Source organism: Anguilla rostrata, chromosome 9, assembly GCF_018555375.3.
Source record: "Anguilla rostrata isolate EN2019 chromosome 9, ASM1855537v3, whole genome shotgun sequence".
Classification (NCBI taxonomy): domain Eukaryota; kingdom Metazoa; phylum Chordata; class Actinopteri; order Anguilliformes; family Anguillidae; genus Anguilla; species Anguilla rostrata.
The window spans coordinates 29,813,745-29,837,338 of record NC_057941.1 but is presented as its reverse complement, the minus strand read 5'-3'; the positions used below and the strand labels follow the sequence as shown (position 1 = coordinate 29,837,338).

Sequence of the window (23,594 nt, the reverse complement as noted above, 5' to 3'; positions counted from 1 at the left end):
TAGGGTCAATTAGGATTTGTAGTGGGATGGCAGTTGAGGTCTGGGCGTGGCTTCTGACCCTCTACGTTTCTGGTGTGGGAGTGGCCTGGGTGGGAGGCGACCAAACTGAGTCAACAGCAGGTGGCCATGCAGTCTGTGGGGCTGAGAGCGGGCGTGTGTGCCAGGGACAAAGCTGCCTTGTTTTTCTGAAAATTTCACACAATCATATGCATTCTGCTGCTCTGTCTCCGTGGCGACCACTCAGAGGCCTTTACATGTTTAATTAAAGACTTTCATGAGAAATCTGCTAGCCCAACTGCCCGGTCTGTTCAAAAGGATCATATATGACAGTGGAAAGATACTCATGTTACAAAATATTTAAAGTATTTAGAGACCTGCATGCAATAATATCAACAGCACTGAGAAGTAAATATTTGGCAGCTTACCTTGAGATATGCCACAATTTTGAGCGAGATGGTGGCTAGGTACAGTGAGTTCATGGCAAAGTCCATCAAGTTCCACCAGTCATGCACATACTCCGTGAAACCTCCATCCCACATCTCCTTAATCTCCGCCCAGATGAAGCCTGTGCCCAACAGATGGAGAGAAGTGGTGGAGAATGATTGACGAGAGATAGAGGGAGTATTGAAGGGAGATCAAAATGGAGGAGAAGTAATGGAGGACAGGCACATTGGGAAGAACTTCAATTAAAATAGGCAGTATTGCCTCTTGAGGCAACATTGAAATTGCAGCTGAATGCTTCTGATATAGACAGACATGACTAGTATATATTTACAATAACTTTATATCTATGACTGCACATCTATGAAACACAAGACTACATTACCCATCACCCCATCACTCACCCAGCACCCAGGGTAGGATCATCCACTCCACCACAGTGGGAGGGGGGCCCTGCATATGCAAGTTGGTGCGCACAATGTGCTGGGAGGCCAGCAGCAGGAGGAAGAGGAAGGTCAGGTAGGAGGCGGTGTGGCAGATGAACTTGATGAAGGGCTTTTTGACGAAAAGGCCAAGGGGACTCTTGGGTGCCAGCAGGTAGACCAGTGAAAAGACAGGGAACAGCAAGCCGATGATGAAGCATGTCACCAGCTTCACCACCCAGTGCCGCCTTCGCCAGCCAGGGAACCCATCATACCACAGTGTGGCCAGCAGCTGCTGGCAGTTTGGCTGGGCAACAAACTGTGGAGAGGTCAGAGATCAGGACAAAGGTCACATGAGAAGACATTAAAGAGGCTGAGGGCAGCTGTAAGCAGGACACCACATGGTAAGAGCAGCACCATTATCTGCAGCTGGCAGGTCTGTGCTCCTTTCCCTCTAAAGCAGTGGTCTCCACCCCTGGTCCTGCAGAGCTACAGGGTCTGCTGGTTTTTGTTTTCACCTTAAAATCAGCACCCAATTGAGACCCAAGACACCAGGTGAGTTGAGTTAACTGTGTAATCAACTGCTCTAATTGATTCATGAAGTGCAGAGTCACTATGAAAACCAGCAGACCCTGTAGCTCTCCAGGATTGGAGACCACTGCTCTAAAGTAACTCTTCATCAAACATCCATGCCTCTTAGAAGCCCAGGATGTTTGTGAGTGTCCACATCAATGTTTGTACTGTGTTGTTTTGGGTTACACTGTTTGTACTGTTCTGTTTTGTGTTGTGTGTTTGTACTGTGTCGTTTTGTGTTACCATGTTTTTTTACTGCATTGTTTTTCACTGTTTGTACTGTGTAGTTTTGTTACAGTGTTTGTATTCCATTGTTCTGTGTTACCCTGTTTGTATGGTATTGTTCTGTGTTATGCTATTTGTATTCCATTTTTCTGTTACACTGTTTGTATTCCATTGTTCTGTGTTAAGCAGTTTTTTATTGTATTGTTCAGTGCTAAGCAGTTTGTACTGTATTGTTCTGTGTTACTCTGTATTCCATTGTTCTGTGTTAAGCAGTTTGTACTGTACTGTTCTGTGTTACACTGTTTGTATTGTATTGTTCTGTGTTACTCTGTTTGTATTCCACTGTTTTGTGTTAAGCAGTTTGTACTGTACTGTTCTGTATTACGCTGTTTGTATTGTATTGTTCTGTGTTACTCTGTTTGTATTCCACTGTTTTGTGTTAAGCAGTTTGTACTGTACTGTTCTGTGTTACGCTGTTTGTATTGTATTGTTCTGTGTTGCTCTGTTTGTATTCCACTGTTTTGTGTTAAGCAGTTTGTACTGTACTGTTCTGTGTTACGCTGTTTGTACTGTGACTGTAATGAGCTTGTGGGAGAGCATATCCGCCTGTGAGCCAGGTAAAGGGAAGTGTGATATGGAGTCCCTGGAGTCTGTGAGACTGCAAGCCCTGGCTGAGTGCATGTGGGCAGCACAGGAGTGCGATCATCAGACTGGGAACCACTGGGACTCAGTAGGTGAGAATTACTGTTGCACTGGCTTCCGTGCTCCAGTCCACTGCGCTAATGACCAATAGGCCCTGCAGCCTAGGGCCAATAGAGCAGACCTGGAACTCCGCCTGCAGGTCACCTGTGCATGTTACTGGGGGGGGGGGGAGGGGTCCACGCTCCTCATGTACGGTCCCCAGGAATTCTGCCACACTACACACATCGCCTGTGTCTTCATGACGCAACCGCAGAAGCCCTGGATACTTGCTGTTGCTAGGGAACGGTATGCTAATGGAGACGGATGGCTTCCTCGTGACTCGGCGGTGGGAGCGTGTGGTCTGGTCTGGCCCATGGAGAAGGAGAGGGAGAACATGACATCACCCATCATGGGGAAGGAGGGGGGGGGTTGTTTACCAGACATGGATGGGGATGGGGGATAGACAGTGGGAGGGGGGGTGCAGGTGGAATCAGTCAATGGGGACGATCAGCCAGACAGCTGAGATAGAAGGATACCTCATGGGGGAAAGCAGAAATTCGAAGAGTGAGTGTGAAGTATTTCTATTGGGATCACACAAAGAGATTATTTGCATCTGTGCTTTGCTAACAACGCAGGGCTCTGTACACAAACGTTCCCACTCTAGCGCCTCAGGTTCCTGTACACACAGGCACCCTGCTGATTCCCACACACCAGCTCTGCACCAGTGGCCCTCACTTCCTCATGAATCCTCGAGATAAACCTACTCTAAACACACTGAGAAACACCCAGAAACTCAGTAAGGGAATTATGGATATGAGAAAGTATCCCCTATGCAGGCAGCAGTATAGAGTATAGAGAGGGGAGAGTATCCCCTATGCAGGCAGCAGTATAGAGAGGAGAGAGTATCCCCTATGCAGGCAGCAGTATAGAGAGGAGAGAGTATCCCCTATGCAGGCAGCAGTATAGAGAGGAGAGAGTATCCCCTATGCAGGCAGCAATATAGAGAGGACAGAGTATCTCCTATGCAGACAGCAGTATAGAGAGGAGAGAGTATCCCTATAGCGCAGACACAGTATGAGAGAGAGAGTATCCCCATGCAGGCAGCAGTATAGAGAGGAGAGAGTATCCCTATGCAGACAGCAGTATAGAGAGGAGAGAGTATCCCCTATGCAGGCAGCAGTATAGAGAGGAGAGAGTATCCCCTATGCAGACAGCAGTATAGAGAGGAGAGAGTATCCCCTATACAGGCAGCAGTATAGAAAGGAGAGAGGGGCTGATTCTACTGGAAGTGGGTATAAGTACTGTTATAATTCAGCAGCTCCCTCCCTCCCTCTCATTTCTTTCCTTCTACGCACCTCTCTATTCCAGCCTTCTTCATGCTAACATCCCTCCAAACCCGTTCAGCCAGAACCTGAAAGCATCTGTCAGACCCGTCGTTCCCCTCTACACCCAGCCCCAAACTTCTCCCTCATTATCTCTCTTATCCCTGCAGTTTTCCACAACTAAAAGGCTTAGCGCCTCCTCTCACTAATCCCAGCAGCAGTAGCTATCCCGATGGCGGGTTCGCAGGGATGTTTTCGAAACCCCAACAGTAAATTGCATCACCGGGTCCCGCCGCTGCCACCAAAGGTGAAGCCAATGTGTAATTTACACTGACCTCCGTATTCTTACTTCCAAAATAAATAAATCAAGAGGCAGCCGTGCATATAAATGCCTGCGTAATCGTACGACAGGTTGAGGGGCAGTTTTTAAATGCCGCAGAGGCCTTGGGGCGCCGTAGAAGCCTTGAGAAGTATTTCCCCGGGGGCTGCAGGTTTGAGAACGCTCCATGGCGGCTGTCGTTCCTCCTGACGTGATTAATTCCTGTTTGAGCAGCGTTAGCTGAGGTCACCCCTCCGCCCCCCCCCCCCCCCCCCCGCCCCCCTCACAGACACAGTTAATTATTCTGTTGCAGCAGAGCCTGATCTGTGTATGGACAGTGCCCTGGGGACAGTCTTTGGCTGAAGTGCAGTGCAGTGCGGTGTGACAGATGACAGACCACAGCAGCCTGCTCAGACTGGTCCTAAACATAGAACACGACTAACACAGCGCCCATTCTGCTGTATCCCTCCTGAACACAGTACACAACTAACACAGCCCTCATTCTGTTGTGTGCCCCTCCTGAACACAGTATACAACTAACACAGCGCTCATTCTGTTGTGTGCCCCTCCTGAACACAGTACACAACTAACACAGCGCTCATTCTGTTGTGTGCCCCTCCTGAACACAGTACACAACACAGTGCTTGTGTTGGAGGGTAAGTGAGAATAATCCATCTGCGTTATGCCACTCTGCAACTGTTTGTTTCTCTCCCCCTCCTGCTCATAATGGCTTTCAGCTGAGGCTGGGGGGAGCAGCCGAGGATCTGCACCCCCCTCCACCCCCCACCCCCCACCTCTCCCACCCCCCGATTACACTGCAGTATTTCTCCTCTGCCCGAGAGCCGAGAGCAACAGCACAAGCTTTTGCTCCAATCTTTAAACTCCCTTAAACATTCTTCCAGACTTGAATACAGAATGAATGCTAATAAATTAAATCTTAAACACGCATTTCCATAAATGGGAAGTTGAAACAACGGATGGTTAGAATCCAGTTCTGCCGCAGTCTGTTTTGTGCCTCACACTGATGAACAAATTCCATACAGACTTACATTGTAATTTGTTGTTTGCACAACATTTTTTATTCATTTTCTGTGACCCCTGGACTCATTGTGTAATTGAATAAATAAGCAATCTGTAGTTCAGTAGTGGGGAATCTGGCCCTAAATGTTAAATTTGCAAATCCAGCCTATATTTCCATCATACATATTTACACGATACAATTAACATTATACACTGTATGACCAAAAGTAACTGGACACCTCTTGGTCTGGGGCTGTTTTTCATTCATCTTTAAACTGTGAGAAATAAAGGCTTCAGTGTGAGAAATAAAGGATATATTGTGAGAAATAAAGACTTTAGTGTGAGAAATAAAGGATATATTGTGAGAAATAAAGGCTTCAGTGTGAGAAATAAAGGATATATTGTGAGAAATAAAGACTTTAGTGTGAGAAATAAAGGATGCATTGTGAGAAATAAAGGATATATTGTGAGAAATAAAGGATATATTGTGAGAAATAAAGGCTTTAGTGTGAGAAATAAAGGATATATTGTGAGAAATAAAGACTTTAGTGTGAGAAATAAAGGATATATTGTGAGAAATAAAGACTGTAGTGTGAGAAATAAATGATATATTGTGAGAAATAAAGGCTTCAGTGTGAGAAATAAAGGCTCAGTGTGAGAAATAAAGGGTATAGTGTGTGAGCAATGAAGGGTTTAATGAGAGACATGAAAGATTTAGTGTGAGAAATAAACTTGCAGTGTGAGAAATAAAGGCTTTAGTGTGAGAAATAAAGGCGGCAGTGTGAGAAATAAAGGCTGCAGTGTGAGAAATAAAGGCTGCAGTGTGAGAAATAAAGGATATATTGTGAGAAATAAAGGCTGCAGTGTGAGAAATAAAGGCTTTAGTGTGAGAAATAAAGGATGCATTGTGAGAAATAAGGATATAGTGAGAAATAAAGGGTCTATTGTGAGAGATGAGAAGACTTTAGTGTGAGAAATAAAGGATTATGTGAGAAATGAGGCTGCAGTGTGAGAAATAAGGTGTATTGTGAGAAATAAAGGCTCAGTGTGAGAATGGAAAGGCTTAGTGTGAGAAATGAAAGGACTAATGTGAGAAATAAAGGCTTTAGTGTGAGAAATAAAGGATATATTGTGAGAAATAAAGACTTTAGTGTGAGAAATAAAGGATATATTGTGAGAAATAAAGACTTTAGTGTGAGAAATAAAGGATATATTGTGAGAAATAAAGACTTTAGTGTGAGAAATAAAGGATATATTGTGAGAAATAAAGACTTTAGTGTGAGAAATAAAGGATATATTGTGAGAAATAAAGACTTTAGTGTGAGAAATAAAGGATATATTGTGAGAAATAAAGACTGTAGTGTGAGAAATAAATGATATATTATGAGAAATAAAGACTGTAGTGTGAGAAATAAATGATATATTGTGACAAATAAAGGCTTCAGTGTGAGAAATAAAGGCTTCAGTGTGAGAAATAAAGGATATATTGTGAGCAATAAAGGCTTTAGTGTGAGAAATAAAGGATATATTGTGAGAAATAAAGGTTTTAATGTGAGAAATGAAAGATTTAGTGTGAGAAATAAAGGCTTCAGTGTGAGAAATAAAGGCTTTAGTGTGAGAAATAAAGGCTGCAGTGTGAGAAATAAAGGCTGCAGTGTGAGAAATAAAGGCTACAGTGTGAGAAATAAAGGCTGCAGTGTGAGAAATAAAGGCTTTAGTGTGAGAAATAAAGGATGCATTGTGAGAAATAAAGGATATATTGTGAGAAATAAAGGATATATTGTGAGAAATAAAGACTTTAGTGTGAGAAATAAGGAAATGTGAGTAGCTGCAGTGTGGAAATGAGACTGCAGTGTGAGAAATGGAGAGCTGCAGTGTGAGAAATGAGAGCTGCAGTGTGAGAAATGGAGAGCGGCAGTGTGAGAAATGGAGAGCTGCAGTGTGAGAAATAAAGGCTGCAGTGTGAGAAATGGAGAGCTGCAGTGTGAGAAATAAAGGCTGCAGTGTGAGAAATAAAGGCTGCAGTGTGAGAAATGGAGAGCTGCAGTGTGAGAAATGGAGAGCTGCAGTGTGAGAAATGGAGAGCTGCAGTGTGAGAAATGGAGAGCTGCAGTGTGAGAAATGGAGAGCTGCAGTGTGAGAAATGGAGAGCTGCAGTGTGAGAAATGGAGAGCTGCAGTGTGAGAAATGGAGAGCTGCAGTGTGAGAGATGGAGGCGCAGTGTGAGAAATGGAGAGCTGCAGTGTGAGAAATGGAGAGCTGCAGTGTGAGAAATGGAGAGCTGCAGTGTGAGAAATGGAGAGCTGCAGTGTGAGAAATGGAGAGCTGCAGTGTGAGAAATGGAGAGCTGCAGTGCGAGAGAGAGGCTGTCGCAGCTCGAGGGCATTTCTCCCCATGCCTTACAGCGGGCCATCAGACTGCTTTCGCAGGCATGCAGAATCAAATATCCACCGCTGAAGAGGTGGAAGGTGATTTATTACAGAGAGCAAGCGCTGCATTCAGCCCTTAACAAAAGCCAGGCAGACTCTCCTGCCATTCTATTTCCAGCAGAGATGAAAGCAGAAAGGTCTGTGAGTGCATGAAATTGTGAGAAAGATGGGCCAATTTTGTTACGTGTGAAAGGTAGAATTCTTGTCCAAATAGCCGGTCGATCAAATGTTATCGATCGGTCGGCTGATTGATGGACGGAATCATTTCATCAGTCCGGCCGCGCTCTCGCGTCAACAAAACCTCTGTCCTCTTCACGGGCGCACTCTCTTCATTACGATGCCCTAAAACTGCTGACGGGGATCGGGCGAGAGCAAGCACCGGAACATTTAATTAAGCGCAGTCAAAATGACCTGTCACAGCGCAAATTCAGCGTTTCATCGCATCGCTCCGTTATCACACGGGGGATGAGCGGTGGGGTTAGCCGAGGCGAGCCCCCGGACAGGGCCGCCCTCGCTGCGTGAGCTGCCACTCGCTTCAGCGCACGGTAAAAACCCTGAAGCGCCCGCGGACGGCGCGTACCTGCGTCACCCATCCACACCACGTCCCACAGCGCTGTCCCAAATCGCTGCTATTCATATGACCCAAAATATGCATACTGTGCAGAAAATGTTGTGCAAATAGAGCTTATCATGCACAGAGTTATCATGGGATACTTGCAGGACGTCCCCAAGGTAGGTGTAGGTGGTGCCTACTGTGTTGACCCTGATTGTGCGTTGCTGTTTTGTACACCCTGGAAGGTCTACTTCACCGGCCCCATCAGCGCACAAACAACAGCTCAGAATGGTGCAGTGAGTAACGGTTAAATTTACTGGAGGAGCACAGAAAGAGGTTGAATGTGCTGATGCATTAATATGCGCTGCTGTTTGATTTAGGAACGTACCTCCCCCTCAGTCCTGCCCCAGGGACTGCTCTTTCACATTAAATAATGTTCTGCTGTTTGAGGGTGGGGGGGTGGGGGGGGGGGATTCAGTGCCTGACTGCACAGCATATTCTCTGAGTTAAGGCAGTTTCTCAGTGGAAATAAAGGCATAAGACAGGTATCAGCTGGTTTTGAGGCTCTATCTGACAAATCCATTTAACTGGATACGTCGCCAAATTAAATACTTATGAGTCAAAAATAATTACTTCTGACTCTAAATGGAATATTTCTGAAATATATGTTTTCACTTTATATTAAATGCTTACTTGTTATGGCAAAATTTGCTAAATTTTTGCTAAATTTCTTGTGTCTGTTTGCTGCCATCTTTCTCTGAGCATTGATTTTGTATCTTCTTGCTGTTGTCAGGTACATCACTCCACAGACTTACAAATCAAAGATCTCTTCCATAGTGTCTCTGCGAGCCTCAAACGCGGTAAATCCCAGAAGGACAGCTCCTCTCCCTCTTTCGACACCGATAATCCTAAAAAGCGTCTCCAGGGCCAGCCCCGCACAATGGCTGACACAACGCGCTTCTTCTTATCTCGGGTACGCAAGCGCGGGGTAACTGAGAGGGCATGCGCTGAGCTGCAGTATCCGTCCCACTCTTCACCCCAGAGGAACCGATTTGGGTAGAGAAAAAGTGTGGCGCGTAAGCCTTGGCAGCAAACTAGCAAGGGCAGATACCACATTGGCCGCGGGGCAAGAAAGATCAGCTTTTCCCAGTGAAAAAGCTGTTTTTTTTTCCAGCTTTTTCCTCTTAACCTGACTTTCATTAATGCTTCTGTTCTCCATTTTCAGCGAATCATGTACCTGTGATCTCCTCGCTGTGGAGGCAAGGTGCTTCTCTTCACCGCATATTTAGGAAAATTATAATTTATTATGATTGATTTTTATTAGCAAGCTATAAATAATACATACGACAATGAAAATAATGAACCTTTATGCCTTCTAATCTTTCTAATCTTCTTACATCTTTGTGATTGCATGCCTTCCCTTTAAATGGGACACCGACTAACATGACATGACACCTGTGACAATTTAATAAGAAGCATTACTTGTGCGAACACGTTTATTAGATTAAGTCATTAGAGATAAATGGTGACATAATATGTCACCTGAAAGTGCCTGTACGTCCCTCTGTGTAATACAGCACAGGTGTAGAAGTTATTTTTGAATGCAATGAAGGCACAGATCTTCTCTTTAGAGAGTCCTCAGTTTCCACCAACAGTCTGTCTCTGCCCCCGCCCGTTCCCTGGCCATGTTCCACCCATGTCCTGCCCAGTCCCTGTCCATGCCCATGCCCCTCCCACTCTCTGCCCATGCCCTGCCCACTCCCTGCCCATGTCCTGCTCAGTCCCTGTCCATGCACATGCCCCTCCCACTCACTGCCCATGCCCTGCCCATGTCCCGCCCATTCCCTGCCCAGTTCCTGTCCATGCCCCGCCCACTCCCTGCCCATGCCCCGCCCCTGCTCACCTCCTTCTGGTGGTACTTGATGGCCAGTTTGAGCTTGGCGAGGTCGTGGCAGTCGCGCGGGTCCAGCTCCTCGCTCTGGTCGTCGCGGTGATTGAGGATGATCTCCAGCTCGCGGGAGCTGCGCGCCTGGTCCAGCAGGTCCTTGGCGAAGCGCTTGCACTGCTGCGACAGCTCCTCGTACTCCTGCTTGAACTCGTTCTCCACCTTGCTGAGCTCCTTCAGCTCCCAGCCCAGCCGGAAGGAGGTGAGGATGGGGTCCTCGCTGGACAGCGCGATGAGGGAGGGGCTGGCCAGCGTCTTGTAGATGTTGAGGCGGGAGCGAGAGTGGCGCAGGCTGTCCACCTCCGAGCTGGACACACACTCCACGCAGTCGCAGCGAATCTGGTGCGGCCGCGGGATGGTCACCTTGCGCTGCACCAGCAGCTTGATGATCTCATAGTTGTTGGTGTGAGCGGCGAGCATGATGGGAGTGATGTCAGGGGTGAACTCGGAGAACTGGCTGTCCATCATGAGAGAGGGAACCTGAGAAGGAGGGGAAAGAGGTAGAGCCAGAGGGATGGGGGAGAGGGAGCCAGAGATAGAGGGCAAGAGGACAATGGTGGAAAGGAAAGAAAGCAAAAAATATGAGGGATGGGGTGAGGAGTGGAAGGCAGAGGGAGAGAGAGCGGAAAGGAGAAAGACGGGAAATATTGAAGGACAATGAGAGAGAGAGGGAGATATGTGGAAAGGAAAAAAAAGCAAAAGGATGAGGGGAAAAAAGAGACAATGGGATGAGAGAAGAATAACAATTTCAATGTTTTGTGCATGAGCCATTTCCTGCTTCTCCCAGGTGTGTCTGGCCAATGAGAACGGGCCCTGAACCAGACAATGCAGAGAGCTGCTACGCGCAGAGGGGCTCAGCCGAAACAAGGAAAAGCCAATGAGGTTTTTAAAAAAATTCCTTACAAACTTTGCACTTCAAAGAGAAACGCGGCCCCGATCTGCCTCTCATCTCCTTTCTCTTTCCGCCGCGGCGTAAATGAATTACGCCAAGGTGCCTGCCGGCCCTGCTCGTATCTGTGAAGAAACCGCCGGAGACGCTCAGGAGCAGGAGATGGATTTGCGGAGCTCTCGTACCTGGAGCTGTCTCTGATCTGTGAGCAAACGGCGGTAGGACGGGGATGCGTTCAATTAGGGCACCTGAAAGACTTGAACACAGAGAAGCCTCGGGTCGAATCCAAGCTGCGCCGTTATCTTAAAATAGCACCTCCTTTCCTTTTCATTAATTCCTAATCTACCTCAACAAGAAGTCACAACGAAGTTAGACTTAATGGTATAAGAATATGGTTTCAATTTCAAAATCGGCAAATAAGGTTTGATTTCAGTAACCAGAGCAGTCCCCTCCCATCTCATCTGACAGGTGAATATTTTATAAACTCATGAAACTTTTTATGCCATCTGTTACCTTAGAGAAAAACAGCAGATACCTGACATATGTGTGAATGTGTAACTGCACGCATGTGTGTGTATTTTCATTTTAATTATTTTTTTATTGTGCTTACAAATTTAGATAGTGTTGACAACCTGTAGGGGCCTAGGTATATAAAACTTTCCTGTAAGATCATACCAAATATTGTAACACGGTTCACCCATGTAGGTGTTCAATTGCATGATTGCACAATAAATGTCATCATCTTCGTAAGCTCTCACAACTGGAACTGCAGAACAGATCATACCGTCATAAAGATCAAGAAACTGCCCGTGTAACTTTGAGATGAAGTTATTTGGAAGCAAAAAGCAGGAGAAGGTCATAGAAAGGGGAAACGTTGAAACTTTGAGCTTTCAAACTTCCTGGGAGTACAGTTAAGGCCATTTTGTAACAAAATGGAAGAAATTTGGCAAAAGCCAGACATTGCCAAGATTAGGTTATCCCACCAAACTGAGCAACCAGACAAGAAGAGCAATTGTCAGAGAAATGACCAAGAGGGCAGCTACAACACAGACAGAGCAGCAGAGCTCATTGGCTTAAAGGGGAGAAACCGCCTAGATCAACAATCTCATCAGCTCTTCACAGATTTGGCCTCTGGGAGAGTGGCTAGACAGAAGCTACCTCTGAGAAAGGCCAACATTAAGTCATGGCTGAAGGTTGCCTGAAGCCATGCGGCCGACTCGGGTGGAAGAAGATTTTATGGCCTGATGTGACTGAAGTTGTGCTCTTGAAAGCAAAGGGCTGTGTGTGGCACAAACCAAACACAGTCCATCATCCAGGTAAATCAATCCCTTCCATTCTATGGGATTGCTTTTCAGCAGCAGAGACTGAGAAGCTGGATGCTTGTTGCTAAGCAAGAAGAATGGAGCCCAATATGGACAAATCCCAAACTGAGAACATATTTCATGCAAGAGATCTGCGCTTAGGGTGAACAAAATAAGGTCAGTTAGTCAGGAGTAGTCTGAAGATCATTAATCAGTGGCGGTGTGTCGAGCACACTCCAGTCCAGTAGGTGGCAGATTGCACTGACAACTTTTTGAAAACCGCCATTAAATGCAAGAAGCCTACTGTTATTTTGTGCAAGAATTTTACAGCGTGTTCAAAGGAAATCTGTTGGAAGACATGGGGGCCAAATACAGTTTATCCTGCTGGAGTGTCTCGCCTTGTAGTGGGCCAATCACAGATAACCTCATCCACCACCTAATCCAGTCAAATTCACTTCTTTTGATCAGTACCTCTGTGTTTCATCTTCTACACTGGGTGGGTCAAAATGCAGTAACCTTGTCAACCTCCCCGGTCAGATTCTCTCCCTTTGATATGCAGTACCTTTGTGTGATATCCTCTACCCCCATCTCAGTCCAACTCCACCTCCACCCAAATCTAATGCCCCCCATTTCCTGTGATGTGTTCTCTATTCAAGGCAATGGCCATTTTGTGTCCTTTGTTTCCTTTGAGGAACAGGGTGTAAGTGTTGACATTCTCCCTCAGTTGTTGGTTTTTGTTGATCAGTACCAAGAGAACAGACCCACTAGTTACATTACTATATTAAACAATCTATTTTAAAACCAAAGAAGTGCCTGCATTTATTTTTCTACTTAAAGTATGGAGGAATATATTGAACTCTTAAAAATCCCACAAACACCAAATATCTCCAATAGACCTATAGGAACTTAAAAATAAATATCTACATTAGTGATATCATGCTAAGAGTCAAGTAAGTGTTAAATTGATAGAGATTTGATAGCTGAAGCTAATGTTTGCCGAAGAAAATACCTACAACAGAAGCTAACATCTTTCAGTTACAGTTTAACTAAGTTTTATTTAGTTACATATGTTTTTAGCTAGCTAGCTAATGTTGGCAACAATATTGCAATTACATGCCAAAAGATCGTTTCAAGAAGCAAGGTTTGCTCACAGGTGTGTGGGCCAACACAAACTACATTGTTTCAGCGCAAGCACGGCCATTTGGCATAATAGAAGCTACATTTCGGGCAATGGCTTCTTTTTTTTAAATGATATTTGACAAAATCGATGGCTCAGTTCAGCTCTCATTTGCTCTGAATGGGGAGGAAATGTCTTCTGGAACCTGTCAGAAAAGAAGGGTGCATTGCCATTTATGAAGCCATACTCTTCAGTTTCTCTGAGAGATTGCTCCCCCTGGTAGTACCCTGGGTTCGGCTCAACTAGGCTTACCTAGTCTTGTCTTCAAAAGGTCTCTAAACTTTATTGACTCGCTAGGCCTTAAATTAAGCCAGGTTAAGGCAATTCAAGAGCCTATTAAATACCCTTCTGACCTCTCAGGATGTTGTGTTTACTCTCAATAACCATGGGCTGTCAAAGCAGCTGACTGCCGGGGAACTTGAAAATAAGGATAATTAACTCTTACAGAGCAGAGGAAAGCAATGAAAATATATCTAAATGCTCCCAGCTGGGAATTTCCACTGTCAGAAACATTAATAAGTAATGGAAGTTAAGGAGAATTGTTGAAGTTAAGACAAGATCTGGAATGCCAAGAAAATCTCAGACAGGACTGCTCGTAGACTGGTCACATATGCAAAGCAAAATCCACATCGCAAATGACCTGAGGAAAGATTTATTGACATTATAGTAGTGGCGCACCAGGCCACTGTGCAGCATTGTTTACACAAAAATGATCTTCATGGAAGAGTTGCCAGAAGGAAACTTTTCCTGTGAGCTCATCACAAAAGTCGACCTCTGAAGTATCCAACACAACACTTCGATAAGCCAGAGACTTTTTGGAACAAAGTGCTGTGGACTGAAGGAACAAAAATGGAACACTTTGGCCACAACCAGCAAGAATACATTTGTAGAAAAACAGGAGAAGCGTTTGAAGAAAAGAACACATTGCCAACCGTAAAGCATGGGGGTGGATCTATTATGCTTTGGGGTTGTGTGGCAGCCAGTGGCACAGGAAATATTGTGCGAGTAGAAAGGAAGAATGGATTAAGCTAAACAAATAATAAATATTGAAAACCTGTGGGGAGTTCTCAAACATTCAGGGCATACAAAAACACTACAGAATATTTCTCTACTAGAAGGGTTCTGCAAGGAAGAATGGGAAAATTTCCTGAAGTAAGAATAAAAAGATTTCTTAGCTGGCTACAAGAGGCATTTATTTCTGCCAAAGGAAATGTTACTGACTGATTGACGGGGTTGCCAAACTTTTGCCACATGCTGAATTTAGTTTTATTTTTTCAGTATGTTAAATTTAGCAAGTAAAAGTAATTGTGCATTAAAAGTAACAGAAATATGTCATGTTTACATTTCTTCCCTGCAGAGGTTGCGATTCTTTACACTTACACTTTAAAAATAACTAAATCTTGACCAGGGCCCTGTTTCACAAAGCAGGAGTTAGCTGCATAACCGCACTGAGAAAAACCCATAAACCTCCCAAATATGGCCTGAAGTAAAAAAAAAAAAAAAAAAGCTGTTCAAGGTGTTACTCAGTGTTGTTATCAAGGTAACTAAGTAATCCTGCTTCATGGAACAGGGCCCAGGTGGCCCCAAACTTTTGCATAGCAATGCATTTTCAGAAGAACATTTCATGGATATACTGCCCCTTGAAATTTGGCTCACTCGGATTGGGAAATTATCTTGCGTCATTGAGAGTCCAAGGTTTATGTCAGTACAATAAAACTGCTCTTGAAATTGAATAGGACAGTTTATCACATTCTCACATAGCACTTCATTTGACAGTGGGAAGTTTCAGTGCTGCTTCGGAGTGTAGCACAGTGGGTAAGGAACTGGGCTTGTAACCGAAAGGTCGCAGGTTCGATTCCCGGGTAGGACACTGCCGTTGTACCCTTGAGCAAGGTACTTAACCGAAATTGCTTCAGTATATATCCAGCTGTATTAATGGATACAATGTAAAAAATGCTATGTAAAAGTTGTGTAAGTCACTCTGGATAAGAGCGTCTGCTAAATGCCTGTAATGTAATGTAATGTAATGCTTCAGGGTTATGTGTGTGCTTCACAATGGCGTGCTCTTTATTTTTTTTACGTTGTTCTTTCTCTTCTCAGATAACAATTATTATTTTTACGTGGTTTCATCTGTCTGTGCCCAGCATCATACCCATACACAAATAACTGGAGACATTCTCAGTCCGTATATCCAGCCATTTTTGTTGAAAAAGCAAAAAGATACATTCAGATTTTTTTGGATGAATATAATGATGATTGGGCCCTCATGAGATCATGTTTAGCAGAAGCACCCGAGGCCAGATCATGGCAAGATTTTGACCTTATTTTTTACGGTATTACTAATCTCCTTCATGGCCCTTCTCTCCTCTTCACGCATCTTTTTATTGTGCTGCTAAGCGCTTAAAGTTCACGAGGTTATATGAATCCTATATTATGATTCAGAGGATTATAATAATTATAATTGTATAATCATAATCAGGGCTCCGATTACTGTGGTAAATGTGGTTGTGAGAATTCCGATCATGAGCGTAATGATGTTGTTGTCGTATGTTGATGTATTGTTGTCGTTATGGTAATCACCTGCTTCTCTCCGCTGGGGCGGCGGTGAGAGAGCAGCAGCTCCACGGCGCCCACCACCTCCTTGCGTATGGCGTAGAGGAGGGCGTCGCCCACGTAGACGCCGTGGTTGAGCAGGAGCTCCATCACCTCCAGGTTCTCGTTCTCGATGGCGATGAGCAGGGCGCTGCGGCCCAGCGGGTCCATGCAGTTCACATTGATGTTGTAGTAGATCTCCGCCTCCTGCAGGGCGTGCTTGACGCCGGCGTAGTCGCCCTTCTCCACCGCCGTCAGGTAGGCCTTCTCCTCGGCCGAGAGCTCCGCCTCCGCCCGCACGATCTGCAGCGGGATGCGGTCGCGGTACGGCGAGTAGTTCACCTTCTTGTAGTAGAGCTGCGCCATCGGATTCATCTGCGCCAATCACCCACCGGACAGGAGCCAGCTGCGGGCGCGAGGAGGCACCAGGGAGGGGGGGAGGGAGGGAGGGAAGAGATGAGGGTTTCAGGCAGGAATGAGCAGAAGAATAAATAGGTGGAATGTAGAGAGTAAGAGAAGGGAGGTGATGTGGAAGTAAAAGACAATGATTGAGTGAGAAAGGAAGGAGGGAGGTGGATGGGGGGGTGGGGGAAGGAGGGCAGAACACAACTTCAGTCAGCATCGCTTTATTACTGTGTCTTCTGTTGCACTACGAATTTGTTAATTTTCCTTTAACATACAATTTTTTTTTACACGCTTGAGACTGAATTGATTTCTTTTTGCAGTAAGAGTCATCATGCAGTGCAATGCTAATAACACTAAGGACACCAATGACTATTAACACTGCAGAAACACATGGCTCAGCCTCTCCCCCTCTATGTGACCCTGTTTTTGTGATGTGTTTGCAGTTTGTTTCTGTAAGCTTGTTATTTTGCTGGTCTCATTAGCACAATTGGTCAGGACACCCCCCAATCCCCCCCCCCCCCCCATCACTCTTTCTCTCTCTCTCTCTCTCCATCTCTCATTGCCTGCCTGCAAAACTGATGAACAGTCTTTTGACTAGTGTGGTTGAATTAGAAATGCAGATCACTGCAGATGGTCTTTCCCCCTCACACACACACGCACACACACACACACACACACACACACACCTACCTCCTCCTGACTTCATAAAAAGCCCCCTGCACTCATTCTTAATTAAGGCATAGCTTGTAAAAGTAGGTAACTGTGAACGTATTATGAATTTGTTACAGAGCATGAAGCTTCTTTCTGAAAATCTTTTTCATTTTCACATAATTACACACATATACACATCCACAGCACCTCCGCGTAATAATTTACCTCTTTATCAGTCAGCTTTTATGTCATCAGATGAGTATTCCATTTCTGATCAATGTAAAAAAAAATTTTTTTAAAACATAGCTTATTATACAACAGCTTCAATGCAATGTCTACCAACTGTTTTGTATGATGTAAGGTCAATGTATCCATTAAGCCCACATTCATTTTTTTATTTTAATTAAGAAAAAAAAATAGTGCTGTTGAACGTTTTGACTAATTCATCAACAGTTGCATGACAGCTTTTATTCTAAGCCAATCAGATTCATTGTTAGTGATTTATGCATGGTTCTGCGCACATACATCCCGACGAGCATTCTGAGTATTGGCAAAAGCTTTGCTCTGGACGAAACCTTTGGAAAATGTAATTTTTCAGGCATTTTCTTTGTTTTCAATGGTAGGTGCTGGCTTTTAATGTGACATTAAGGAATTATTTTGATATTTGTAAATGACATCAGCTCACATAAACATCTTAAATTATTTTTAAAAAATGGGTTCTATGAGTTAGCAATCATATCTTATGTCACAGTAAAAATGCAAGTGACAACTCTAGTGCAACAACATAATAAATGTCTATGTAACATATACACATTTTTTGAAAAGCAAATAACGTACAATATAATCAAATAATACAAGCCATGTACAGTGCTATGTTTTAATAGTATTACATATGTTTGCTAGAATTTATTTTTACATTTATTAAATCACTATTATTATTATTATTATTATTATTATTATTATCATTATTATTCCATAATAATTTTCATTACTATACACATATTACAAACACAAGTAAACATGGTAAACAATAAACAAAATCTATTTATTTTGAGACAGGAGATGCCTCAAACTTGCAAAAGTTACAGTTTGTGTCACTAATCATCTGAGAGTCATGCATAGACAAAAACATTAGTGACATAACTTACTGAGACTAGCATTCTTAGTAGCTAGTCAAAATAACTTAGGTTACTAGTGTTTTAAATGTACCATGTGGTATAATTTCTTGCTCTAGAAAATCCACCTTTTCTCTGATAAATGAAAATGTTTCATGAGTAACCTGCTACTGTGTACAAATATCAAGACATTAATCTCATGTCAAAACCCAATACTTGCAAAAGAAAATATCCGAAAAAGCAGATTAAAGGTCACCTGCACAGAAAATCTTTGGCACAATTTCCAAAATTCCTATCATGAGAAAAAAACCTGACACTGACACAACTAAATGTGAAACTGTGATCAAATGTATAAAAACAATTGCTGCCTTGTATTAAATTAATTTTTTAGGTAATTAATTATTTCTTAATACAATGAAAGCATCCGAGGAGTTAAACTACTATTACATACTTTTGAGATGAAGCTCATAATGACATATGTCAGTTGCTCAGTGTGATAGCATTATGACAATTTATTCCATGGCACCATCTTGTCATGATATTATGACTTGTTATAAAAAATCTAATATATAACTGATTCTCCTCTGGATTTTCTTACATTCTTCTCACTGGATCCTTGCCTGCTAGATATTTAGTATTTTCAAATACATAAAGATGGGGAAGTGCCAACGAATAAATTTGCACTGACACTGAAATCGCATTGGATTACACATTACACCCATGTTTTTTTTTTTTGTTATTGTGCTCAATACAAAGTCATATCTTTTTTGAAATTGTGTTAACACCTTCCATACACTTCTTTAAGAGCTACATTTTCTCAGCATGGCCTAGCCAGCATTGCTTTTTGATACAGTTCTCAAGGTTTTATTGAAATGGACAATCCAAAATGTGAACTAAAAGTAGAAATTGTTTCAATTGTTTCAAGTTTTGGTCCTCCATCTTTAAAGAAATGTATCATACTGAAATTCAAATGATTGAAATGATTTTCGCTAGAGGCTTTCTTAATAGAGCACTCACTTTTGCATGTATATTCTTAACATTGCTTTCTATGAGGCATTTGTTCAGGCACATTGATATGCCTTGGATTGAATGTAGCAGGATCGAGCTAGTAAGCTAAGCAATTTTATTCAATTGTTAAAACAATTTCATTTAACATCTTGGTGCTCATACCATATTCATAATCATAACCTAAATCTCCATGGAATTTCTTTTGCAATGAGAGTTTAGCAGGTTTAAATGTTGACAGTAGTAAAGGCGTGATTTTGGCAAGCATTATTTGTAAAAAATTAAATTAAATTGAAATATATATGCAATAATGTCCAAGCCAGAGTAGTTATCACATTCAGTTGTTACGTTTTCTTTTTACTCATATTTCATTGTTTCTATACTTAACTGTGTCAAGAAGGACACTCATGCATAAATCAATACAGGTAATGGGGGCTATTATTTTCATTTTGTTTTTTATTACAATATTCATTGTGAAGGCATAAAGGTGGCTCTCCATTTCCATATCTTTGATCTGTAAAACATATTGATGAAAATGGTCCAAATGGAAGAAATGAAGATACTACTCAGGGGGTTAAATACAAGAACAACAGACAAGAACTGACAAAGGAGACATCTTGTGATGTATGCCTGGCATGCTTAAAACTCCTGACCTTGTGACTTGGGAATCATGTGACTGGTGTTTCAGCCCTCAGCCTTAAGCCTTTCACATAGGTTCTCTTATCTCAGAGATTCTCAGACGAACAGTGCAGGTGCACAGCCAATTAAACGATGAAGGATTAATTATACAAAAGCTTGTCGGCACAAGTCAACATCATGATGCAGTTCGAGGTAAGTGTCAACAAAGTGGAGTTTGGTTGTGTCAACAACATCCAGAAAAATGCCTGCTGGAGACAGAGTGCAGCAATAGCCGATTTGCTGAACACCACCATTTCATATGTCAAAAACATCAGAAGGGAAAACTGAGGAAAACCTCTGGGATCCCACTCTGTGAAAAACAAAAAGAACATCTTAGGCAGGTGATATACCGTTATTTAGGATTCCATATTTATCAGCACCCTACCCGTAATCATATATGGAAATGCTGGAAATGCAATCATTTCTGAGCAACAAATAATAATAATAACAATTATCCAAATTATTATTATCCAATATCCAAAAAAAAAATTGAGATTATCGAAATACTACCTGGTAGAATATTTACTGTTGTGGATAAGTCTCCAGAATTTAAAGATCAAGGTATTCTGCATAATTCATTTTGCAAGAATGGAATAAGTAACCCATGAATGCAGAAGGTATCATGAAACGTATAAAATTTTGTCTCACAAAGATTTGACTGCTTAATCATCCATCCATGATCTATACCCACTTATCCTAGTCAGAGTCGCGGGGGGTGCTGGAGCCCACCCCAGCGTGCATTAGACAAGAGGCAGGAATTCACCCTGGACAGGTCGCCAATCAATTGCAGGGCAACTGCTTAATCATTTACATGTAATCCCATTTGTTCTCTTCGTCTACTATTACTTTTTATCAAACTTCTTATTTTCCTTCCCTCTAAAATAATATCCGTGTTATATATGTGAGAAGGGTGGTAATGTGTACAAGGCCAGTTTCAGCTTCTTACCACAGCCTGCAGAGTTCTCTTTTATTATGTGTTTGCTTCTTAGATCTGTGTTCTTTTTGTGCTAATGAAACAAAAAAATGTTCAGTGCTTTCCAAATTCAGTGTTTCTGACTTATAATGTCCACTTTGTGGTCTTTGTGGGTAATGTACGGTGCATACATTCCCAGAAGGCATTGGGAAGGCATTCACTGTCTAAGCAGGAACCTCAAAGAGAAACTGCAATTTTTTCAAAAAAATTATCTTTCAACATCAACACCAATGGTCAATCAGATGTCTAATTATTTTGATGTGGAAAAAAGTGCTTCTTCAAATGGACAAGTATTTGTATATGTCCATGAAGGAGGAAAACATAAATTAACTGATATTGATTAAATTCACATAAATAAATAAATACATAAATAAAACTATATAAGTATTGGATCAACATAATAGATATTTCTTATTCACCTTTTTCATTTTTATGTTTTCCTATTTTTACACTGCTGTTTCGAGTTAGTGTCATTTTGAAATATTTCTCAGTGTTTGGTAGCAATAGTTTTCCTCTTGATTTTAATTTGGTGCACTGTCTGTTCATCCAGTTGAGCAGAACAGTAAGTGATAAAAAGTGTCAGTGCACATATGCTTCAAAATCAGTCCACATACTTAGAGGCTTCACTCGTGGTAATTATGATTAATTGAGATTATTAATGTACCGCCATGGAATAATTGTTTAAAGGAGAACCTCGTGCTAAAATCAATTTTTAATGGTAAATTGGCCTGTCCTCCAATAATATGGGGGAAATAAATGCACCAGTTACAACACATTAATCTTCAAGTTATCGCTCTTGAAAGATCTGCCCAAATCCGGAGGACCCCAACACCACACTGAGTGTAGTAGCTGAGTCATAGCTGACTCACAGGGTTGTGTTTAAGATGCCGGACATGGCAAGGAAGATGTGTAGCAGGCTGCAAAATCGAAAACTGCTTTTAGTAAACCTACCAGCAGTACATGGTGCAGTTAAATTCAGAACAATTACACACGATGATAGTTTAGTTTACCTTCAAGAAGAGGATTGATATGAGAATGTAGTAACTGTGCACTGCTGTGCATTCAGATAAGAATGAAGTCAGGCATTTCTGTAGACCTTGCACACTACTTACATATGGTGTCATGACAGTATAGTACCATACAGAAACAATATACTATAGTTGCATGCAAAGATAATTATGTTTCATGACAGATAATACATTATTATCACACTGCGCATGATGAAATGGTGAAGTGGCATGAGCATTATAGGTTCTCAAAATTATAAAGGATGTAACTAATATAATAATGTGTAATAGGCATTCATTTCTGCAGGAAAATAATTTAAATAATCAGTCTAATGGTGTATTTAAAAAAATGAACCATAGAAAATCCATAAAAGCAGGCGGTAGACATTTTACACATTTTTTACATTGATGTTATGTTATCAGTTGGAATTATTGCATAGTTGATCAGAAAGCAATTAATTTTGTCACTACGCACCTGATAACATTATATTTATTATAGATGTATTACTTTTCACTGGTATATCACATTATTACAGAAAGAAATGTAGTGAATTATTTCAGTATATGACAGTTATTATGCCAACATGAAATTAATTGGCCTTGCTTCTCATGGGCAATGACATCATGCACTGCTGGGAAGCACAGGCTGTGACTGTATGTGTTTTTCACACTGTGGATCATAATGACAGAACAAAATAGAAAGTCACTGTTTTCAGCGAGACGACAGTAGATTTGTCATCTGCAAAATAAAACTGCCACTGGCAGTGGGACAAACCTGCCACTGAAATAGAAAACCTTTCGACTGCGATATCCCATCTCTGGGGTTCAGGTCACGGTACGATGGGCAACGAAAGGGAAATCTTTAAAGGACTGTTTCTATCATGTGACAAGCAATAGCCCACAGATAATAAGACATCAGTGAACACAATAATGGTAGATTCAATAAGAAAACACATTGGCTGTACTGTAAGATTTTCATTTCTACCCTAATTTGGCTCCCTAGTTTTAACTAATTAGCAGCTCAACAAGACCTCTAGCTATTGAATGAGATGGGTTGTGTTAGGGTTGGAGTGAAAACCTGCAGAATGGTAGAGTACCAGGGACAGGGTTGGGCACCACTGCTAAAAGGCAGTTTCAAGATCCAAGATACAAAAATCATTGGATATAAAATATCTCTATTTTACTTTTATGTATATAACTAGCTAGCTACCGACAAACACTTTTGTTTCTTAGTAACAACCATGAAAACAGCCTGCACCACAGTAGAAATATCAGCACTCAAAATGTACGTATGTCAATACAGAATTAAAATCTACAGTGTGAACTCCACGTTGGGAGCAGTGAACATTGATTGCATGTGCTGTTGGTTGCACTGCAGGTGCATCATGGCTGCATACATTGTTAGTTTGTAGCTGTGCTGTTGGTTGCTGGTGCATTATTACTGCGTCCAATTAAAGTGACACTGAATGTGATTTACCTGTTGCATTCACCAGGTGTAAATGCGAGCGCTGAAAGATAAGATTAGGGCTGTAAATGCTAACAAGATAAATGGCACAATTAGCGTGCCTCTTTGTCGGTGGTGTGCTGCTCATTTTAATTTGGGATGCAGGTTCTGAGGTGACAGCGGGGGGAAATGTGTTGTGGGGATAAGGAGAGAGAAGGAGGGTGGAGAGAAAAAGAAAGATAAAGACGGAGAAAGAACGGTGGATGAACGTGCCTCTCTGCAAGCTACTGCAGCATGTCTCAAACTGTTTATTTCAATCTTCTCCTCCCGCTTGCACCAGACCCACATTACTCTGGTGGCGCTTAGTCATGACTGAAGGCATAAGGGGGTATCCATGGAAACAGTGGAACCACACAAGCCTCACATC

The 23,594-nt window shown here is 42.4% G+C and overlaps 1 protein-coding gene across 1 annotated transcript in view; it reads right to left on the bottom strand.

Annotated features, from left to right (window-relative positions):
* The window catches only part of trpc5a (transient receptor potential cation channel, subfamily C, member 5a), a 59,595-nt gene that overhangs the window by 16,263 nt on the left and 19,738 nt on the right, over positions 1 to 23,594 (bottom strand). Inside the window, exons 2-5 of the mRNA XM_064349317.1 lie at positions 15,878 to 16,295; positions 9,889 to 10,410; positions 846 to 1,182; positions 426 to 565 (exon numbers count right to left, since the gene is read on the bottom strand). Of these exons, the coding sequence (XP_064205387.1) occupies positions 426 to 565; positions 846 to 1,182; positions 9,889 to 10,410; positions 15,878 to 16,264 (1,386 nt within the window). The 5' untranslated portion in view covers positions 16,265 to 16,295. The remainder of the gene's footprint in view (positions 1 to 425; positions 566 to 845; positions 1,183 to 9,888; positions 10,411 to 15,877; positions 16,296 to 23,594) is intronic.